Source organism: Brassica napus, chromosome C2, assembly GCF_020379485.1.
Source record: "Brassica napus cultivar Da-Ae chromosome C2, Da-Ae, whole genome shotgun sequence".
Taxonomy (NCBI): Eukaryota; Viridiplantae; Streptophyta; class Magnoliopsida; order Brassicales; family Brassicaceae; genus Brassica; species Brassica napus.
The window spans coordinates 51,203,344-51,225,721 of record NC_063445.1 but is presented as its reverse complement, the minus strand read 5'-3'; the positions used below and the strand labels follow the sequence as shown (position 1 = coordinate 51,225,721).

Sequence of the window (22,378 nt, the reverse complement as noted above, 5' to 3'; positions counted from 1 at the left end):
AGTGCTACTTAAAAGAAAAACCTTAAATTCCAACCTTATTCAGTTTAGGACTTTTACTAAGATCAAACAGCTCTAAATTGTTATGGTATGGTATATACAGCTCATTTTTGTGGATCTGCTTTTGGTTTGGTTCGGTTTTCCAAAAACTTGGTATGATGATAAACCAAAAAAGCAGGAACATTTGGTCAAGAGAACGTATAATATATAGTTTTAATATACAGGAAATACCCTGTGACAATAAAAGCTTTGAGAGTCTTCACTCGACCCCATCGACACTTGTCTAAACTAATTCTACTCACACTGAAGAAGAACCCCACAACCTCGCTTGCCTTCCAAGTTAAAACTGTGTGAAACAACAAAACCGGTTTAGTTTTCGGTCCACCATTTTTTTTTTTTTTTTTGGCTTCCTGGAGTTTTCCGGATGAACCCTAGTAAGAGAACTCGTGGCCACGGAGAGAGATGTATTTCTTAACCCAGATGGCAATATCTTCTGCACAAGCCTGAGCCTGTGGAGTCCTGAGAAGCATGTCGAGCGTTGCAAACTCGTGAACGGCGTCTTTGTACTCCAGCACAGGAGCATCTACGTTGACTTTCCTTAGCTCTTCTGAGTAAGCGATGGCTCTGTCTCTCATCCAGTCATGCTCTGCGACGATGGTTAGCGTCGGTGGCATGAACTTGAGCGGTGGGCCCCGGTCCGGAACGAGCGGGTTCGCTGCCGGGTGGTCCAGACTGAACTCTTCTTCTGGTAAGAAAAGCTTCCAGGCGAGAATGCACATGGGTTTGTCGTAGAAGTAGGAGTTTGCTTGTTTGATCTCGGATTGCGTGGGAACGGTGCCGATGAAGAACGGGTACATTAAGACTTGAGCCACGACTTTGACTGGGTCTAGATTTTGGCCAGCTTCGATGGCTTTTCGAGATACGTAGTCTGCTATGTTGGCACCACAGCTCACACCGAGAAGCACACATCTGAAGTTTCAATTTTTTTTGAGAAGTCACAGAACTCAGTAAGATTGTTTTTCACCTGAATCACATGAAAGCAATCATCTACAGACTACAGACACTTATACAAATACAAACATGAATTATTGCTCTGAACACTCTGCTGGGATCTAGTTTCTTCTATCCTTAGAAGTTCTTAAGAACAAAGACAACATTTATGAAAAGAAAAGTCAATGAATAAAGTGAAAGCGATCACTAAAATCTGGAAACATAGGAGGTAATAGCATGGGATTCATGCCATATGCTATTACCTCTTCTTCCTTTTTTTTATTATAAAAAAAAGAGAGAGGTAGTAGCATATGACATGAATAGGCATTTAAGGAATCTGAATCCGTAAGTATTATGTTTCTTCAAGCTTACTATCTCATCTCTAAGAGGTTTCCGGAATTTAAAGTATCATCATGTTAACATATTGATAATGATGTAGCAGGCCAAAGTAACCAACGAAGACCAATGCAAAGCCAATGAATAAGATGAGAAGCAGCATAAATCCCCAAAGAAAGCGTCTTTAGACAAATTTCAAGACATGGTAAGGACCTATAAAGGCTATAAATACTATTGAGATAATGAAAGCTAAACTCAGCACCAAGACCAAGAAACAACAATATATTCAATCAGCTACTTCCACAAGTAAATCACATATCAAAGATCATAAAAGGACATTGCATAGCAAAAGAACTAACGTTAAAGATTAGATTTTTAGCTAAAGAAACCAACAAAGGCAAGCACACACACATACCCAATCATAAACAACACTTTCTCAGAGCTAAGCAATGCAAAACGGAAAGACTTTGGATTTACCTCGAAGGATCAGCATGAGAAGCGAGCCAAGGTTCCACCAAAGAAGCACCAAAAGCATCAACCACATGCTTACTCGCATCAGACTTCTTCACCTCTCCTCCTCCACCACCTCTCCTTAAACCACCCATCGACTTATTACACTCCGCGAGATTCGCCTGCTTCCCCAACCACTGCAACACCTTGAACCCGTCCTCACACGCCGCGGGGTACCTATTCTCAGGCGCGAGCCTGTACCCAACGGCCAAAACAATAACATCACAGTGCTTCGCCATCCTCCTACAGAAGAAATCATTAGCCACCGAGTCGTTGCTCCCACTCACCCACCCGCCGCCGTGAAACTGCAACATCACCGGAAGCTTCCTGCATTTCCCGGACGACGACGGTGCGTACCCTCTGTACACCTCCTCGCCGGAGGATGAGGAGGCGGAGGAGGTGGTGTAGACGTAACTGCTTCTTCTAGCTTCCGACTTGTGAGACGATAACGAGTTAGACGAGCCGTGGCTGTTTCTTCTGAGGAGAAGATCCGATCCGGCGAGGCTGTTGAAGCTTCGAGACTTGCCGGAGTGGCTACCGGAGGCGGGGGAGAGGGCGGATTCGGGGAGGAAGATGCGCACGGAGAGGGAGGTTAAGGGATCGATGTGGATGTCTTTGGTGGCGACGCCGTCGGTGAATAAGGGATTCGGAGGGGAGACTGATTCTTCGGGTCGGGTCGTGACACCGAACGGATCCGACGAGGAGGAGGAATCTTCGGATTGGATCCGGTTTTGTAAACGGTGTTTTAAAAGGAACTTGAAGAATACACTGTAGAGTTTCACTCCAACGCTCGGCATTTTCCGGTTCCGGTTCCGGTTCCGGTTAAAGTCGGATTTGGAAGGCTCTTCTTGTGAGTTTACTGAGATTACGGATCCATGGAGGTGGAGATCGAATCGAGTTAGGGTTTGTGGAGTGTGGAGGATTGCTTGAACGTGGAGCTTTGGTTGAGGTGGAAAGATGAGCGTAATAGAGACAAAGATGGTTAGTAGACACAAATAAATAAAAAGCAAATAAGCTTGGGTGGGAAGAGTGACACTGTGACATTATTAAAAATGTTAGCTTTTTGCCTTTTTTGAGGTTTTAACTTTTTTTGTATGGTCGCTACCTCTTTAAATTTCAGGTTGTAGGAAAACTTAAATTAGATAGGCTGTGGTGTGGGCTCATCGATAGAGATATGACCGATGTTCTAGTGGTTTGTGTGATAATTATTACCTTCATTTTCAACAATATGATGATTTACAAATAAAATGATTTTTATCATAAATTCAAAGAGCTCAGCTTATTACTTGGAGCATATCACTACAAGAAAACATAATCTTAACGAGGGCGGTTTTCCTCGTTATTTCGTCGTAAAAGAGGCTTTACGACGAATTAGCGAGGAAACGCGTTTGCTCGTTACACGTCCGTCGTAACACATATTTCCTCGCTAATTCGTCGTAACTTAGCGAGGAATATATTTCGTCGTAAAGACGAAGTAGAACGATTCGTCGTAAAGACGTCGCTACAATTCCTCGTAAGGACGTCGCTACAATTCCTCGTAAATAACTCGAAAACAGTTCCTCGTAATCTACATGTAAATACCTTGAAAGATTTTCCTCGCAAAATACACGTAACAACCACGAAATGATTTCCTCGTAAAATGGTCGTAAACATTTCCTCGTTATTTCCTCGTAAATAATTCCTCGTAAAATACTCGTAAACTGTTTCTCGTCATTTCCTCGTAAGATTTCCACGTAAAGAAGTCGTACTTTAGCTACGAATTTACTTCGTTTTTATTATTTTACAGAATTTTAAAATATAATTAAAAAATAATTAAAATTATTTAATTTAATAATAAATTAAAATTCAAAATAAAAATAAATTCATATGAAAATATTTTATAAATAAATAAGTTTTGAATTTATATAATACAACAACAAAAAAAAAACTAAGGGTCGTTCATCGCCCGGTAGAATTCATCACTCCTCCTCGTAACATTCGCCTCGTTATGTACGTCGTCGGATGACTCGCCATGAATGAGATGTTGTTGTCGCATGTTCCTCAACATGGACTCCCATTCCGGATTTGTGGCCGCAATAACGTCCAAGAAGCCCTCGACTCCACCCATACGAGATTTTGTCGCGGTCAACTCGTTACGCAGCTGAGCGGACTCTCTACGCAGCTCCGTGACTTCATCATCCCGTCGCTGACCATAAGACGATGTCGCTCTCGGAACATCGTTGACGGAACCAATACCCAACGTCCGTCCCTTTTTTTTAGGGACAACCTTAAAAACAAAAAATAAATATTGTAAGTAAATATTTAAAGTTAAATTAAATGAATAATTAAAAATTAATTTTTTTGAAAATTTACCTCCTCGTAAATCTTATCCACTTCAAGTGTGGATAAGGTGACGGGTAATCCGTCGGTAGACTGCTGGGTCAGCTGAGTCTGGCGGTCTTCAACCCGAGCAACTACGTCGTTGTAGATTTGCTCGGACTTGCCATCTACAAATACGCCCGCCTTGTTCTTGTGGGTCCTCTCGTAAAGTTCCATAAGAGACGGGAGATGTCCCGTCTCTTTGGCCTAAAAACAGTTAAGAAAGTTAGAATAAATTAATATAATTATTAAAAAAATTATTTAATAAAATATTTAATTACCATTTCCAAACGGACACCGGCGTGGGGTTTTTGGCCCGTAGTGTGAAGCATCGGCCCGTTCCCATGCTCATCGACCGTGTTACGGGAGTTAGAGCAAGCCTGGGCGATTCTAACCCAAAACCCAAAACCCGAAACCCGAAACCAAAAACCCGAAACCCCATATTCCTTATTTTCTACTTCATATATTCCAAACTCCATCTTTATTTCCATTCCAAACCACAATATCCCACATTTGCTTATTCATAAAACAAACTCCCAGCATTACCTTATTCATAAAACAACCCCACATTATCTTATTCATAAAACAAACTCCCTCATCTTATTCATAAAACAAATACATCAATCGGATACATCGACATTCTCGTCATCACTAGAAACATCATCATTTTCATTAAACTCGTCTTCAACAGCTTCGTCTGTGGCATCATCGGTAAGATCTTCGTACTCGTGATTATGCGGATCAATGAGAAGGATGTCATCAATTTCTTGTTCAGGTTCCTCGACTTCATTTATCTGTTCTTCTTGCAATGGTGGTTCTTCTCCACTGATGATTCGTCCTCGAGGTGTAACTTTGATCACTGCTAACCAATTTATACCTGAATCTCTCATCCGAGGGTATGGAAGGAAGCTAACTTGGTCTGCTTGTGAAGCTAAGATGAAAGGCTCGAATTTGTTGTACCTTCGTCCACCGTTGACATCAACTACACCGAATTTGTTAGACCGAACACCTCTGTTGACGACGGGGTCGAACCATTCACATTTGAAGAGGACGCATTTCAGCTTCAGTATCCCTGGAAATTCGACTTCAATAATCTCCGTCAAGATCCCGTAGAAATCTGTTTCCCCTTTCACAGATATTCCATAGTTACTGGTCGCCCGCTGTCTACCATAGTCATATGTATGAAAAGTATAGCCTCGTGTGAAATACATCTGTGATGTGGTGACCTTTACAAGTGGAGATTGAATTACTTCGTGTAACCACTTAGGATAATCTACATCGTCGTCGTCATAATCAACCTGCAAAAATAAAGAGAATGTTAATGAAATACATATAATGTATGAAAAAAAAGTTTTAGTTAATACCTGATTCCGCAACCACTTAATGAAGTGTTGATCTTTCCTTTTGTCTACGTCACTTGTGGATATACCAGGAAATGTTTCTTCGACTTGAGAAACAAATAGGCTGTAAAATCACATTTTATAGGAATGAATCTCTCGCAATTATACAATTAATTATAGTTATATGTGTTTCGAAGTGTCAATATATGTTACCTTTCAAAATAACGCATCAATGGATCTTCGCAATTGAGTAGAATATAGGTGTGTGCACTATGAGCGTCTTCTTCACTCGACCACCAAACCTCTGTACACTTCCCACCGAGTCGCCCAATCTGGCTAAAGATGTCTGAAACACCAGCAACTGCATATGTTGGCGCAACACCACCATCATCATATCTTCTTGGAGCTCTTCTCCGTGTACGTACTTTTGACGCAAAGTAGTACGATGTGAAGTGAGAAACTTCTTCCGTCAAACTTCCAGCAATTATAGAACCTTCAACTTTGGCGAGGTTCTTTGCTTTTCCCTTCAAATATTTCATGGCTCGCTCATACTGATACATCCATCCGTAATGTACAGGTCCACGAAGCAATGCCTCATTTGGGAGGTGGACAGCTAGATGCTCCATGACGTCAAAAAATCCGGGAGGAAATATCTTCTCCAAGTTGCACAATAAGATGGGAATGTTCTCCTGAAGCTGTTCCACAACTTCTTCTTTAAGAGTGCGTGTGCTCAGATCCCTGAAAAATGCTCCAATGCCTTTTATATTCAAAAAAAATTAAACACATTGTTAGTCATATATTATTTTGTAAATTATTGTGATATAATACACTACGTACCTGCAAGTGCTTCATGTACGTTTGTTGGAAGTAGCTCCGCAAATGCAAAGGGCAGTAGTCGTTGCATAAATACATGACAATCATGACTCTTCATCCCGGAGAAATTTTGACCCTTTTCAACACATCTAGAGAGATTCGAAACATACCCATCGGGGAACTTCACTTCTGATGCCACCCAGTTGAACAACACCGACTTTTTTTCTGAAGATAATCTGAATATCGGAACGGGAACTTTTCCATTGCTTTTAATATGTAACTCGCTTCTTGAGCAAATATCCGGCAAGTCCAACCTCGATTTTATGTTGTCTTTTGTCTTCCCTGGGACATTCAATATTGTATTCATGATGTTCTCAAAGAAATTCTTCTCTATATGCATCACATCGAGGTTGTGGCGCAGAAGAAGATCCTTCCAATATGGCAACTCCCAAAATATACTCTTCTTGTGCCAGTTGTGATGAACACCGTAAGAATCTGGCATATTACGAGGGACATGCCAATTACCACCCCAACGAACTGTTTCGTTAGCTCCGTAGTAGTCGATTTGCGCTTCAATTTGTTCTCCAGTTAGATATGGAGGAGGAGTGTCTCTCACAACCCTTTTGTGCCTAAACAAATTCTTGTTTCTTCGGTAAGGATGGCCAATGGGAAGAAATCGACGGTGACAATCAAACCAACTTGTCTTCCTACCATTCTTCAGTTGAAACGCATCTGTCGTTCCATTACAATATGGACAAGCTAATCTCCCATGTGTAGTCCATGCAGACAACATCCCATAGGCAGAGAAATCACTTATGGTCCACAAAAGCATCGCTCGCAACGTAAAATTCGTCTTCGTTGAACAGTCATACGTCCTCACCCCTGTTGACCACAAATCCTTCAACTCTTTTATCAGTGGTTGTAGGAAAACATCCAGGGACCTTTTTGGATGGTTCGGACCAGGTATTAATATGGTCAAGAATAGTAACTCCCGTTGCATGCACATCTCCGGTGGCAGGTTGTATGGAGTAAGAAAGACTGGCCACAATGAATATTGTCTCCCTGACATTCCGAACGGACTAAATCCATCTGTGCATAATCCGAGATACACATTCCGGATATTGCTAGCGAAATCTGGATGTACTTTGTTGAAATGTTTCCAGGCTCTTGCATCTGATGGATGAGTCATCTCACCATCCGTCTGAGTATGCTCGGCATGCCATCTCATCTTTCCAGCAGTCTGCTCTGATTGATACAATCTTTTCAATCTGTCTGTAATTGGTAGGTACCACATCCTTTGGTACGGTACCCTATTACGTCCCCGTCCTTGCGGCTTGAATCGTGGCTTCTTGCAGAATCGACATTCTTCTAGCTTCTCATCATCTCCCCAATAGATCATGCAGTTGTCGATGCAAACATCTATCATCTCCGAAGGCAACCCAAGACTATAAACCAGTTTCTGAATCTCATAATAAGAATCAGCAGACACATTGTCTTCCGGAAAATACTCTTTAAACAAGTCCGCCCATTCGTTCATGCAACTTTCAGGTAGATTGTGATCAGTTTTAATATTCATCATTCTAGCAGCTAACGACAATTTAGAGAGACCTTCTCTACAACCACTGTAAAGTGGTTGATTCGCCGCGCTTAACATTTCGTAAAACTTTTTTGCATCTATATTAGGTTCTTCATCTCCATCATGAGCTACGAATGCATCAGCTACCATATCATGAACCCTATCATAATCTACCATCTCCTCCTGCTGGTAACTATGTTCATTATGCAAATGATGATCAACCGGTTCTTTTTCCTGAAAATTGCTATTACTACTACTAGCTTCATTCTGATCATAATTAAAACCTTCTCCATGTTGAAACCAGATATAGTAATTTGCCGTGAAACCTCTATTTATTAAATGCTTCCAAACATTTTCACGGTTTGCCAGTTTCGAATTGTTGCATTTCCGACAAGGACAGAACATCTTACCACTTTCTTGGGCGAGCGGTGTTGAATCTGCTTGATGCATAAATGTCTCCAGACCCGCAAGGTATTCTTTCGTCACTCTCCCGTTAGCATCTCTATGCATATACATCCACTTCCGCAACTCGTAAATATTCCCGGAGCCAACCATTTTTTTTTCTTTCACATTTTTTGTTGTTGGTGTGTTTAAAATGATGTTTAAACATCCATATTTATAGGAAAATTCGAATCTGGTAGTTGTAATTTTGCTATGAATTTACGACGAAAATTAATTAGGTGGGCAAAAAAAACGTGTAACACCTATAAAGTTGGTGGATTCAAAAATTTCCTCGCTAAATACACGTAAACTATTCCCTCGTAAATACCACGCAAAGTTTACGTCGTATTTACGAGGAAATAGTTTTTCCTCGTAAAATACTCGTAAAGTTACATCCACTTTACGACGAAACAGTTTTGTCGTTACGTTACGAGGAAATAACGATGACTTTAGTTTTTCACGTAAATTCGTCGTAAACTCGACGCAAATTTACGAGGATTGTTTTTCCTCGTTAATTTTCGTCGTTAAGCATGTGTTTTCTTGTAGTGTATATTAAAGCGGCTCCAAAATCCAGGAGGCAGAGATTGTCTACATCCTGTATACTGACCTGGATACATGCCCCTGGTGTGAGAAACCAAGCATGGTGTTTGATTGTTCAACAGAAACCTGTCCACTGAAAGATCATCCTTGTACTAATCATTGTGTAGAGCTTGCGTAGTCTGCATAGAAGGTTGTCACGACTCACTACTGTGGAAGTTGCTTGGGTGACTGTGAACACAAGCCATTCTGTTTTGCATTCAGCTGTGTGATCTGTCTGCTATAAGAAGAGGCAGTGCCGGCCCATTGAATGTGAGGCCCATAAGCTAAAAAAAATTTGAGGACCGTGATATTATCAACGTTCAAAAGATTTTGATGGGATGGAGGTTCGAAGTCATCACCTATAGACTATACACACCATGACTACCACTAAGCTACGGATAATTTATTATAATTCTACGGCCGGTAAAACATATATATTTTTTTGGGCCGGAAGCTGGAGCTTCCTATGCTTGGTATCAGGGCCGCTACTGAGAAGAGGTCAAACCGGTTACAACAGTTGCTTTGAAGTCAAAACAAATGACTTCAAAGCAATTATAACGAAGATATTTGTTACCTAAAGTGAATAAAACAATTATATTTCAAGAAATTGAATTGAATTCAAAATAGATTCTTTGTTACAAGTGTGTATGTTTTAACTAGTACCCCTCTGTTTTATTATAAGACCATCTTTAACCAGGGTGCTTAAGCCCAATGCTTAGGTAATTAATGATTTTAAAAAAAAAGAAAAATGAGATTAATTAAAAAACACGGTGCTTAAAGAGGGAGTAGAAGCAGCGGTGCTAAATGGACACGTGTGGGGGCATTGGTTAAATCTCTCTCTCTCTCTCTCGCACAAAACGCATCGGCTTCTCTCTCTCCTTCTCTTCTACGAAACCGCGTCTCTCCACCTCTCCTCGTCGAATCCGCCGGTGTTTCCCGTTTTCTCACCGATCGGTTGGAGTCGTCGGCATCTGTCTCTATGGAAAGCTCGTATTTTTTGGTGGTCTCGCCGATCGTGTCGTATTTGATCGCCGACGACGCGTCTCTATAGCTTTCCTTCACCACACCGCCTCTCTTTCTTCATCTCTCCTCGGCGACGAATCGCAGCGTCTCCCTCGGTGGCTCAATCTCTCTCTCCACGGCTGAACTCGACCAACGTCAAGGTGAAGCAGAGTAATTATATGTTTATGTCTTAATCTTTCAATTGATGCATGTGTAAGATTGTGGTCTTAGACTGGCTTAATCTGTGAATTGATGCATGTCTTAGTTTGTGGTCTTATTACATTGTCTCTATTTAGTTCAACTTGATTCGTTTGCTTCATATAACCGCTCACCTCTGATCCATTTTGATTTGGCTTTTTTCTTTGTGTGGTGAGATGGTTCGGATGAAGAGGACATCAATGGTCATAACGGATCAAGATACATCAAGGTCAGTGTAAGATGGTTTGGATCAAGATGGTTCGGGTCAAGAGACATAAAGGTTCGACTACAATGGCAATAAAGGTAACACATAGCTTATGTATATAAGTTTACATTGATTGAGGGAATGATAAAAACGTTTTTAGTCTCAGATTGATGTTGAATTGGTTTGTGTGTGTGAACTGCTTGTGCTTTTGGTTTGAATTTAATAGATTGAACCCAATTTTATGCTTTTGAGTTGAACTGATTGTGCTTTGGGTCTGAATTGAATTGATTTAACTCGGTCTTATGCTTTTGGATTGAACTGATTCTGCTTTTGATGTTGATCTCCTCTGTGCCTGTGGTTTGAATTGAATAGAGTTAACTCTGTTTAATGCTTTTGGTTTGAATTTATTGTGCTTTCAATGTCTTAGATAAATGAATAGATTCAACTGATTATTTTTGTGGTTTGGATTGTATGGATTTATTGCCATTGTAGTAATAAATAAATGTTTTAGATAAATTTGTTAGTTGATGTGTGATTAATGCGTTAGATAAATGTGTTAGTTAAGGGTCTACTCGACATGGTTGGATATTGAACTTGTTGATCAAACGTGATCAATGCTTCTTTCCTTCTTCTCTTCTATAAAAAAATATCATTCTTCTACTTGTACTTCTCATATCTTTCTTCTACTTTCTTCTACTTTCTTCTACTTCAACTTCTCATTACTTTCCCATCTACCAAAACCGACTTCTTTTCTTTCTCTCTTGAGACATTCAAATATGAATTCCAATTCATATATACCGGTCTCAAACTTTGTAGACCTTCTAAATAGTCAACAAGAGACTGTCTTTGGCTTTGTTCAAGAGAGTGGTGAAGTTTCTTCCTCCCAAGTCCCTCTCTTTAGCAGTCAAGCAACGGAAGCAGAGACTACTGGAGAGCGTAAGGAAAGGAGGTCTTGGACGCCTGTAGATGATGTTGCTCTCATTAGCGCTTGGATTAACACAAGCAAAGACCCGGTTGTAGGCAACGAGCAAAGAGTCGGTTCTGGTATAGGGTTGCTGCATACTTTGCGGCTAGTCCCAAGGTTGCAGGTGCTGAACCGAGAGAGTCATCGCATTGTAAGAACCGGTGGCAGAAGATCAATGACCAAGTGAACAAATTCTGTGGGGCTTATGACTCTGCAAAAAGAGAGAAGAGTAGTGGCCAAAATGAGAACGATGTTCTCAAACTTGCGCATGAGATCTTCTACAACAACCACAAAAAGAAGTTCACTCTTGAGCATGCATGGAAGGAGTTGCGGAATGACCAGAAATGGTGTGAATTGTCAGCAGCTAAAACCGCAGGAAGCAGTAAAAAGAGGAAGTGTGATGAGAGTGCACAATCATCGAGCTCATACGCATTTGAAACCATCACTGGTGAAGAAGAGCAAGCCACCATTCGTCCCCCGGATGTTAAGGCTTCAAAAGGCTTTGGTAAGAAGACGATGGCATAGGGTAAGAGATTAACTGAGTTTCAAAGTCTGTGGAGCATCAGGAAGGAGGATATCGCGGCGAAAGAGAGGCTGACAAAGATGAAGCTACTTGAATCATTAGTAGGAAAAGAAGAATTAGCTTAGTATGAGGGTTGCACAAAAAAAAAAGTTTAGTATGAGGAAGCTCTGAAAAAGAAGCTCATCGATGAGTTGTTGTCTAATTAGTTTGTGTTATTTAAGGTCTGGTCTAGTCCAGTGCGCTTGTGTTGTTGTTCTTGTTGCTTGTTTCTTATTCCTTGTTTCTTGTTTTCTAAGTTTCTGACTCTACGTTTTAAATCATATAAATGCAAGTGTTGTTTCTTGTTTTGTAAGTTTCTGTCTTCGCTTTAGTTCTGTTTCTAGTCTTGAATCATATTAATAAGTTAAAGTGTTGTTGTGTCTCTCATTTTGAAGTGTTGTTCTGTCTCTCATTTTTAAGTGTTGGTGTTGTAGAATCATATTAATAAGTCTTCTGTCAATATTTGTAGGTCATGTGAGAGCAGTGGGAGAATCACGGATTCATAGCAGTGGGAGCATCACAGATTCTTGTCTCCATGTTCTTGTCTTGTAGTGTCATGGAAAAGCAACAAGAGAGAAGAGTAGTGTCATGTAGTGTCAAGTAGTGTATCTGAGCTGTTGTTGTCTCAAGTCTATTGTGTCATGTAGTGTCACGGTTAGGAGCTATTGTGTCATGTATTGTCGACGATGATTATGTATTGTCATGGTTTGTATTCACGAGTTCTCATTATATAAACACACTTCCCATACTTGCAATTTCAAAAGTCATCTCTTCTTTCATCTTCTACTTCTCTCAACGTTCTTCTTCTTTATGTTTTCTTGTACTTCACAAGTCATCTCTTCTTTTTTCTTGTATTTCACAAGTCATCGCATCTCATTCTTTCTTATTCTCATTCTTCTATTTCTCATTTTCAATAAGTCATTCTCATATCTCTCTTATTCTAAAACGGTCTTACCTAAGTTATGGCATCGTCATCTAATAATCATTTTGAGGATATAGAAGATAAAACATTTGACCAATGTTTTGATCAATATTTTGATCAATATTTTGATGAAACGTTCAAAAATCTTGTCAATGACTATGGTGATCAACAAGAAAGGAGAAGAAGAAAAAAACGCGCTTATATCGAAAGAAACCGTGAAGCAGGCAATCTTCGTCTCTGGAATGATTATTTCAGTGAAACTCCAACATACCCTGATAATCTATTCCGCCGACGATTTAGAATGAACAAACCGTTGTTCATGAAAATTGTTGATCGCCTAGCCAATGAAGTAGAATTCTTTCGACAAAAACGCGATGGTCTCGGAAGGCTTGGTCTCTCTACACTTCAAAAATGTACGGCAGCCATTCGTGTCTTGGCATATGGTAATGCGGCTGATGCGGTTGACGAATACCTCAGGCTCGGTGAAACTACTACTCGGTCATGTGTCGAACATTTCGTGGAAGGAATAATATATTTATTCGGCGATGAATACCTGAGAAGACCAACTCCTGGTGATCTTCAACGCCTGCTTGATATTGGTGAGCGTCGAGGCTTTCCGGGGATGATAGGAAGCATCGATTGTATGCATTGAGAGTGGAAGAATTGTCCCACCGCTTGGAAAGGTCAATATTAATGTGGTTCGGGGAAACCAACAATCGTTTTAGAGGCGGTTGCTTCGTATGATCTATGGATATGGCATGCATTTTTTGGACCTCCAGGTACCTTAAATGATATTAATGTTCTTGATCGCTCACCTGTTTTTGATGACATCATAAATGGTCAAGCTCCGCAAGTCACTTTCTCTGTCAATGGAAGAGAGTATCATATGGCTTACTATCTCACCGACGGTATTTATCCGAAATGGCCAACTTTTATTCAATCTATTCCAATACCACAAGGGCCGAAAGCGAGATTATTTTCTCAACAACAAGAAGCTGCACGAAAAGATGTCGAGCGTGCTTTTGGAGTCTTGCAAGCTCGCTTTGCCATTGTCAAAAATCCAGCGCTTTTTTGGGATAAAGTCAAAATCGGCAAGATTATGAGAGCATGTATCATACTCCATAATATGATCGTAGAAGAGGAACGAAATGGATACACTCAGTATGATCTTTCAGAGTTCCACCAAGGAGAAGACACCGGAACTTCACATGTCGATCTCGATTTTTCTACGGATATGCCTACAAATATCGCCAATATGATGGGTGTTCGAACAAGAATTCGTGATAGACAAATGCATCAATAACTCAAACATGATTTGGTTGAACATTTATGGAGTAAATTTGGATGTGATGAAGGCAACAACTGAGTTCGGCATGTTTCTTTCAAATTACGCGGCTCGTTTATTTTAATCATCTGATGTGTTTTTTTTAATATTTTATGTTTAAATGTACTATTTTTATTATATTTTATTTTAATTTTATCTTACAAAAAAAAAATTAAGCACCTCTAATTAAGATCCCTCCATTGGAGGACACATCTTTAACGAAATCTTAACTCAAGTGCTTAGGTACAATCAAGGTTCAATTAATTAATTAAATACTCATTAAGCAACCCATATGGGATTTATGGTTAATGCTGCTCTAAGTGTCGTTTTAGGTTTCGGCACACAGATTAAGAAAATAATTAATTTTGTACATTTCCTATAAAAAACACTATTACCTATACACTTAACCATATTTCAACCAATAGAAAAATAAATTTTGCATAAAATTAATAAATTTTGCATTGAAAATCGAAAACGACACTTATTTTGTAACGAAATTTTTTTTCTAAAACGACGCTTAATATGAAACGGAGGGAGTATTAAATTGGAAAATGGTTGGACACCTATCAAATGGTTTCGTGGTGTAGTTGGTTATCACGTCTAACACACTGAAGGTCTCCGGTTCGAACCCGGGCGAAGCCATATGCTTTTTTGTTTTTAATAAAAATAAATAAAACATCATGTTGCTTCCAGATACTTTTTTCCCTGACATGAATAAGCTGCTTTCATTTTTCAAAGTGGATCAATCTTATCAACCCACTCCTGCTTGGACATTCCCCTGAAATAAGAACCCATGATTTTCAGTCTCAAAGGAAGCCTACCAGCAATATTGCATACTCTTCTTGCAAGATCCTCATAACCATCTTTGGGGAACTTTTGACCAAAAGCAGCCATACAAAAGATTTGCATAGCTTCATAATCTGATGGCAAAGCCACTCTATAAACATAACCAATCCTATGCGCCTCCAAAACGTCCCTATCTTGTACCGCGACGACAACCCGACTTCCAGGACCAAACCATGGACTTTCTTTCATCATGCATCTAGTTGCACCGATCTGTCGACGTTATCAATAACCACAAGCACTTTCTTGCGTTTCAGCTTCTCTCTTTCAACTCTTAGGTTAAAAACTTCGTTGTCATTATGGTACGTTAGTAGAGACATAAATTCCACATCAGAAGACGCTGGTCTTGTATAAAGTGCGTTGATATCCTTGATATAGAGACTCACATTGAATCTTTGAGAAAGTTGTTTAAAAAGGAATCTAGTGATTGTGCTCTTACCAACCCCAGGAAGACCCCAAATGCCTATCATCCTCAATTCATCCGAATCTAAGTATAACAATCGTCTCATCTCTTCCAAATGACTTCCCATGCCAACTAAGTCGTAATTGAAATCAATTGATCTCCTGAACTGAGTCAGCTTTTTTGAAACATCAGTGGCTATATTCTCTACCATATCTGCTTCATTATCCCTGGGGTCATCAAAAGAAAATGAAAATCACATTGACTATATTCACTTTTGCTGGAAGTATATAAAAAACAAGCCTACAAAACTGTATGTATATAAAGTAGAAATATTTTTCTAAAAAATAATCTCATAAATTAACACATATCATCAGATTAATCTCATAAGAATTTTGCTATCCACATATTAATTTTTCATCACATTTTTGTGCCACACTTTTTTTAGAAACCATTTCAATTTTGACTGAAGTGGATGATTGTCCCAATCACTGTCCTAAAAAGCGTTTTAAGCGGTCGTTTAGACATGATATAAACCCTTATTGTAAGAACACAAAAATATCAAAAAGGACTAACCAGTTGCTTGAATGATAACCAGCAATTGCGGCTACTTCTGCCAAAGCTACTCTCCATCTCCTGATTTCCTCATTAGTTTTCCCTGCACAAGTTTTTCGAAAAACGTTCCCAAAATCTCCGGTTTGCTTGCGTATATCAGATGGATCCACCTTATAGAAAACCGCTATCACTATCTGACCAAACTCTCGCCTGCACTTCATAATCTCCACTAATTCATCAAGACACCATTTTGAAGACGCATAGTTCCTCGAGAACAAGACGACCGCGATCATAGATCCTCTAATGGCCTTTACAAGTTGAAAAGATATGGATTCTCCTCTCTCCATCTCATTGTCACTGAATTGTATGATACCCTTTCTCTCAAAGCCCTTTTGAATGTGACTTAAAAAGTCTTTGCGGACATCTTCCCCATGGAAGCTTGGAAAGACATCATGTGTCCGGTTCCGAGACAAAGAAAGTGAAGGTGATGAGAGACTTAACGAAGAAGAAGAAGAAGAAGAAAAAGTATCGTCTTCTCTGGTTTCTTGATCCAATATATAAAGTGCCAAGAAGCCTATTGCAGCAACTATAATGGTACGGAATAAGGAAGAATCCATTAGTATGATGAAAAGATGATGTCATTCTCCCATCCTATACGAAGGAATGATTAACAAACGTGGCTACCAATGTATTGACATAGAAAGTTGACTCCATTGATAAGTACATTTTCACCAATAATATTTTCGTGGATTTTTTGGGGGCGACAAGTCAGTTTTCGTGGCTCTAATTCATTTTTAATGCATTCAGAATAATCCATGGGTCAAATTTCTCCACTGCTGACTGTTCATGGGAAAACAGGATATTTGTAAAAACAAAGTACATCATTTTCACAAGAGGAATAGATTTTTTTTTTAAATGAGAGATTTTAATCTTGGATCTTAATTTTTTTTTTCTGGTTCGGGATCAACCTGCACCATTACCAAAAATATGGTGGAAATTTTTCTTCCACCAAATTTCAAATTAAAATCTAATATTAGTAATATTCGTGTTTAAACCACTAGTTTACCTAAGTAAATAATAGTTGAGCTTATTATTACATAGGAAATAATTTTTTTTTATTCAAAAACTTTTGGGCCTAAACTCATAATTTCTTTGGCCCAAAAACAAGAGTGATTGTTTAATATTCGCTTTGCAACTACTGACACTTGAACTTGGAACCTCTACCTTTTGGGAAGAAGGTTTTTAATATCAGTGGAGGTAGCAACTCCAAATAAGAGGGAACAATGTTATAAAGAAGTTTCCTGAGGTTCATAACAAAAACAACTAATACTTCTCTTTCCGTATAGTTTACTGGAAAGAAAAACCCTCGCCATTAAGCTAAATTCACTTCTCCATTGTTTCTTTTGTCACTTAAGCTCTCCTCTCTTCACATGCCAATACAAAGGTGCACAGAATTGCTTGCTCAACAACCAACGTTCAGGTTAAGGAACATGCTTTTCCCACCGGGCAAGTAAGTAAGCCACGTTAGGAGACCTAGCCAATGCAGCTGCAACATCCCACGAAGCCTCAATCCTCCTAAGCTCGATCAGTCCCATCCCAGCTTTAGCATATCAACTGAGCAGCTTCACTCTCACCTTCAGCTCTAATAACCACAAACTTGGACCTCTTCGCTTCTTGCTGAGCCATTTGCTTCGCCTCCACTGCCCTCGAGAACTCCATACCGTATGACATATTGGGTGATGGCTACATCGTCGGGCTCGATGTTTAAGTCCCTGGCACGCTTGATAAGAGAGTCACGTACAAGTGCTGATGCGGACTCTCTGTGAGGAGCTGATCAGCGTTGAATTGAGCAACCACAGCTTTCAAGACCGAATCAATTTGATCGGTCTTCCAAAAATAAATAGTACCAATTAAATAGTTTCGTTAAATCTGCGAATGGCATGTATAGGTTTATTACGAAACAATTCGTATATGACAAGTGACAACCACTATGGTACTAAAGTAATAATACATTTTATGGTTTAGTAAACTATTGTTTTTGAAATTTTTAATCTATTAATTAACTTAAAGTTTGTTAGAGCACCTCCACTGGTTTCTAAAACAAAAAAAATATTAGTATTAAAATTATTTATTTATGTTTTATTTTCTTTAAACTAGTTAATCATTTATTTGAATGACAATGTGTCCTTTTCGTATCCCATAATTTCTTAAAAAATCATAACTAAGAACTTTTGCTCATTTTTTTTTTAAAATTTCATTTCTATTTTTTTAAATGCTAAGAACTTTTTCTAATACTACCAGTGGAAATGCTCTTATGGTTCTTTCGATATATTGTTTGACTCGGCCAGGTTTGCAAATTGCAATCATCAATATCATCCATCATCAATAAGTACGGCAAAGCAGGCAAAAGGCCAAATCTGATCACACACTATTATTGTATTTTGTAAGGGAAATTCATACATGTTACATAGCTTAGAATTTTTATAAATAAATAAAATTGATATCATCAATAATATCCACAACCAATAGTTGACCAGTTGGAGTTTGGTAGTTATGTGCTGGCTATTCTCCTTCCACTTTTTTTTTTTTCTTTCTGAAATTTTCATTCATAACAATAGAAAGATAAACGCTGGTGGAACACATGGATATCCCCGGAAACACAAAGACTTACTATCATATGACTAGCCGGAATCTTGCTATGAACTAAGCAAGCGAGCACAGAAGGCAGAAACTTCTTCATAACGAGCAGAAACTTCTTCATAAGGAGCAGGAACCCACATCTGAACCACCCGTTCACGATGACCACAAACACTTTAACAAAACCACGACAACAATCCATTACGAAGCAAACATCCAGGACAGTCCCCTTCTTTAACTGCACCTTCACCTGGACACCAAAAAGCCTCAACCTCTTTATATTGGTTCAACACTCTAGAAGCCACCGAGGACAAACAGAGACCACCAGCTTCTTCTCGAGGATAACCTTCAACTGCTCACCACACATCACTACCTTGATGCTACACCGATGATGAATCAGAGAAAAACTAAACCAAGTTCTAACCTCCAGGAAGATTAAACAGGTATAGCCTAGACACAAACCACAAGCTGGAAGAAACCTTAAAGACGAGCTGAAGCACACAAGTTCACTAAGCACACAGTCAGGCCATAGACGAGTAGATCTAGGTTTTCAAAAGAGTATGAAACTCTTCATACCGGCGAATCCACCGAGCACACAACTTCATCAACTAGAAAAGATCCGTCTTTAACCTTCAGACACAGAAACAGCTCACCACGCGCCATCACGCTCCTCCAATCTGGAGACTTCACAACCATCAATCAAGTCGTAACCTCACCACTCCTGTCGAGAACAACAAGACAAACAGAAGTAACTAACGAAGACGACGACGAAACTCGACTCATGTGTTGTGTGAGACTCTTTCCACTTCAATAGTCTGATTTATTGATTATGGTATTTTTATGGGATATTTTGTGACTTACCCCAAATAGAGACCTAAATTAGCGACTTATCCATGACTTGACCGGAAAATAATTTTTTTACAATTTTGGTTTCTGTTTGACTCTGATACTTTTTTTACACTTTTTTTCCCATGCAACTCATTATGACAGTCTTTCTCTCTTGTTATTCTTTCTGACATTCTCTCTCCCTTCTTTTTCTTTTTGCTCTCATTCTCATTCTCATTCTCCTTCTTCTTTTCTGTTTTTTTCGTTCCTTCTTTTTTCGTTTTTTTTCTTTAGTTATTTCTCTTTTTTATATATTCGTTGAATAAATTGATAGGATCTAAATTGATAATAATAATTAGCGTTTATTAATGTTACAGGACAACACGCTATTTTGATTGGTGAAGGACTTGATTTGGCAACATTCAAGTAGATATCCTATATGCTATTGTATGTCTTAGAAATGTAAGTTTAAATATAACAGACAACCCTTAGGCTAACAAATATATTTACTAAAATTTTTTAAATATTACATATGTTAACTTATATGTTAGCATGATACATGCATCGTTAACGACCAATAAATAATATTACCACCAATTAATAAGGTCACTATATATTGTTAGCTGATACAAAATTTGTTAGCAGATACACATTTTTTTAATTTTTACATGATTTGATAGTTAGTTTGTTAATTGATATGTTGTTTAGTATATTCTCTCTTAGTTGATACTTGATACAACAATTTATCAAAACATGTAAGCCAAAAAACAATAATACACATTGATACACTTCTCGAACATTTATCATCTTCATAGTCAGTTAGATGAAATCTTATACTATTTAACAGTAAATATTCATTATTTGGTATTGAGCAATGTATCAATATGCGAAAACATTTATCATATAAAAAATCATATATCATTTAACAAACAATGTACCAAACAAACATGAATAAACTATCAACCTATGTATCAATTAACAAACCACACTGCATGTTTTGCTAAGATAGATCAGAATTATGTGTAGCATGTTAAAGAAACAAAGTATCTACTACGAAAACATGTCTCAAGTAACAAAAAATATATTAGCTGATAAATTATGTATCAGGCAAAATGTAACATCTAATAACCCATGTATCATCTAACTAACCATATATCTACTAATGAGACCTATTTGTAACATCTTACCACACATTATCTCAAACGGCGATATAAAACTGAAGTAACATCTGACAATACATCTATCTCAAACGACGACATGAAACTTAAGATCTATCAAAACATGAATAATATCAGGTAACATGTAAAATGTCTACTAACAAAAATGTTATTCATATCGAAAATAAAATCACAGACTCGCTCGTCCCTCTTCGCTCTTGAGCATATTTCCAATCTTGAAAAGAGACTTCATCAACTGCTTCGGCTCTAGATCTAACACATATTTCACCTGCACCACCAAACACATCTCGGACTTCTATATAAATTTGATGTACATAAAACTAAATAGCCAAACCCAAAGAATGTATATCATCAACGATTAAAACTTTAAAGAGAACAATATTACCCACCTATTTTAAGCTACTGATGAAAAATATGGGAAAATTTTCAAAGAGAGTTAGATGTAGATTGGTAAAGTTTGGAATAAAAATTAGAGAATGAAGTTGAGAAAAAAGAATATAGTTCGTACGTGAGAGGAGAGGAAAAAAAGGTTGGAAATAAGATGATAGAGAGTTAGAAGATAGGATAAGAGAGAGATAAGAGACAAGTAAGACCACTTGTATGATTCAGTCTTACACACCTATTCTACAAACAGTAGACTCTATGTAATGTGTCAGATGAACTGACAAACTTAAAATGGCGTTGGGATGCATAGAGTAAGGATAAAATTGGAAAAAAATATATTAATATTAAATCAGGTGTAAAATTCTAATTAAAGCATCTTTTATGTGCATAGAAGCCAATTAATTCTATTTTTATTTAGTTTAGTAACAAAGTAAACCTTAGAAGAATAAGCTTACCTTTATGTTTAGAAAAACTAGAAAAAACGTTATGTGGTGTACTACACACAAATGACCATTGTGAGTTGTGACATCTACTTCACATGTGCAGTTAATTAGCGGAATAAGTTTTAGTAGAAATTTAATGTGGATTACCGAACGATATACATATGTACGGTTAATAAATTTAGTGAAAATGCTAATTTGGATCATGCGTTGGTGTCAATTTGTACATTGAAACTTCCCACCGCGTAAAATACTCTGTTTCTGAAAATTATGATTTGTTAAGATTTTTTTCTTATTCCATAAAAATATATTTTATATATTTTAAAGTACTTTATAGTATATTTTAACATACATTAATTAAATATTAGAGAGGCTTACTGATCCGGAAAAATAGCAAGGGTGTTGAATGATATATTTTTCTATCTCGTTGATAATTATTTAAAATATATAATAAAAATAAATAAAAAATTTAATGTAAATATTCATTGTGTTCTTAATATTTATGAATAGTCTAAAATTTTCTATTTTCAAAAAAGGAGGGAGTTCATGCTTTATTGGGTAGCTTTACTAGCTACACTAGTACATTGATTACAAAACCATCTCCTACATGAAAACTAAACAGATGAGAACATAGTTCTGCAGCAAGGGATGGTGTATAGATTGAGGTTGTTAGTCACCTTGTTTAGTAGACTATTGATAATCATATAATCTCCTTCAAACTACATTATAAAACAGCATCCTAAAGACCAACATGATTGCATAGTTCAGATAATGACATTTCTAGTTGTCTAATAAATTAAAAGGGAGATGATGCAGATATTGTACCGTGAGAGAATATAAATGGCTTAAAATTCATTAGTGTAGTTGATTTGAAATTTGCATCCTCTTCTAGAAGGAAGGTCATTTGAGTCCTAGTTTTCAGCATGAATTTTGGATGCCAAGCATTAATTATCTATATATAATAAAATTAACATATATTATTGATTTCACTAGTTCTTG

At 38.0% G+C, this 22,378-nt stretch overlaps 3 protein-coding genes and 1 pseudogene across 3 annotated transcripts; 1 reads left to right on the top strand and 3 right to left on the bottom strand.

The window, feature by feature from the left end:
* Positions 1-180: 180 nt before the first annotated feature.
* LOC106375489 (probable carboxylesterase 11) lies at positions 181-2,883 on the bottom strand. Its single transcript, XM_013815416.3, has 2 exons — positions 1,801-2,883; positions 181-966 (listed from the first exon to the last, which is right to left on the bottom strand). Exons 1-2 carry the CDS (start codon positions 2,628-2,630, stop codon positions 429-431), a joined length of 1,368 nt encoding a protein of 455 aa, XP_013670870.1. The 5' UTR covers positions 2,631-2,883; the 3' UTR covers positions 181-428.
* An 8,238-nt stretch (positions 2,884-11,121) lies between these two features.
* LOC106372872 (glutathione S-transferase T3-like) lies at positions 11,122-11,834 on the top strand. Its single transcript, XM_048749203.1, has 2 exons — positions 11,122-11,389; positions 11,434-11,834. Exons 1-2 carry the CDS (start codon positions 11,122-11,124, stop codon positions 11,832-11,834), a joined length of 669 nt encoding a protein of 222 aa, XP_048605160.1.
* A 2,928-nt stretch (positions 11,835-14,762) lies between these two features.
* LOC106425587 (probable disease resistance protein RPP1) lies at positions 14,763-16,689 on the bottom strand. Its single transcript, XM_022706658.2, has 2 exons — positions 15,937-16,689; positions 14,763-15,590 (listed from the first exon to the last, which is right to left on the bottom strand). The coding sequence occupies exons 1-2, from the start codon at positions 16,530-16,532 to the stop codon at positions 15,152-15,154; spliced, it is 1,035 nt and encodes a 344-aa protein (XP_022562379.1). The 5' UTR covers positions 16,533-16,689; the 3' UTR covers positions 14,763-15,151.
* Positions 16,690-17,355: 666 nt separating this feature from the next.
* On the bottom strand, positions 17,356-19,215 carry LOC106372869 (annotated as a pseudogene).
* Positions 19,216-22,378: the final 3,163 nt, after the last annotated feature.

Excerpts from the sequence above, each read along its gene's own strand:
- LOC106375489 (XM_013815416.3), bottom strand. The coding sequence starts at position 2,630 with ATGCCGAGCGTTGGAGTGAAACTCTACAGTGTATTCTTCAAGTTCCTT. Across the intron at positions 967-1,800 it reads TCTCATGCTGATCCTTCGAG|ATGTGTGCTTCTCGGTGTGA; the intron begins GTAAATCCAAAG and ends TTGAAACTTCAG.
- LOC106372872 (XM_048749203.1), top strand. The coding sequence starts at position 11,122 with ATGAATTCCAATTCATATATACCGGTCTCAAACTTTGTAGACCTTCTA. Across the intron at positions 11,390-11,433 it reads CGAGCAAAGAGTCGGTTCTG|GTGCTGAACCGAGAGAGTCA; the intron begins GTATAGGGTTGC and ends CCAAGGTTGCAG.
- LOC106425587 (XM_022706658.2), bottom strand. The coding sequence starts at position 16,532 with ATGGATTCTTCCTTATTCCGTACCATTATAGTTGCTGCAATAGGCTTC. Across the intron at positions 15,591-15,936 it reads GGTTATCATTCAAGCAACTG|GGATAATGAAGCAGATATGG; the intron begins GTTAGTCCTTTT and ends TGATGACCCCAG.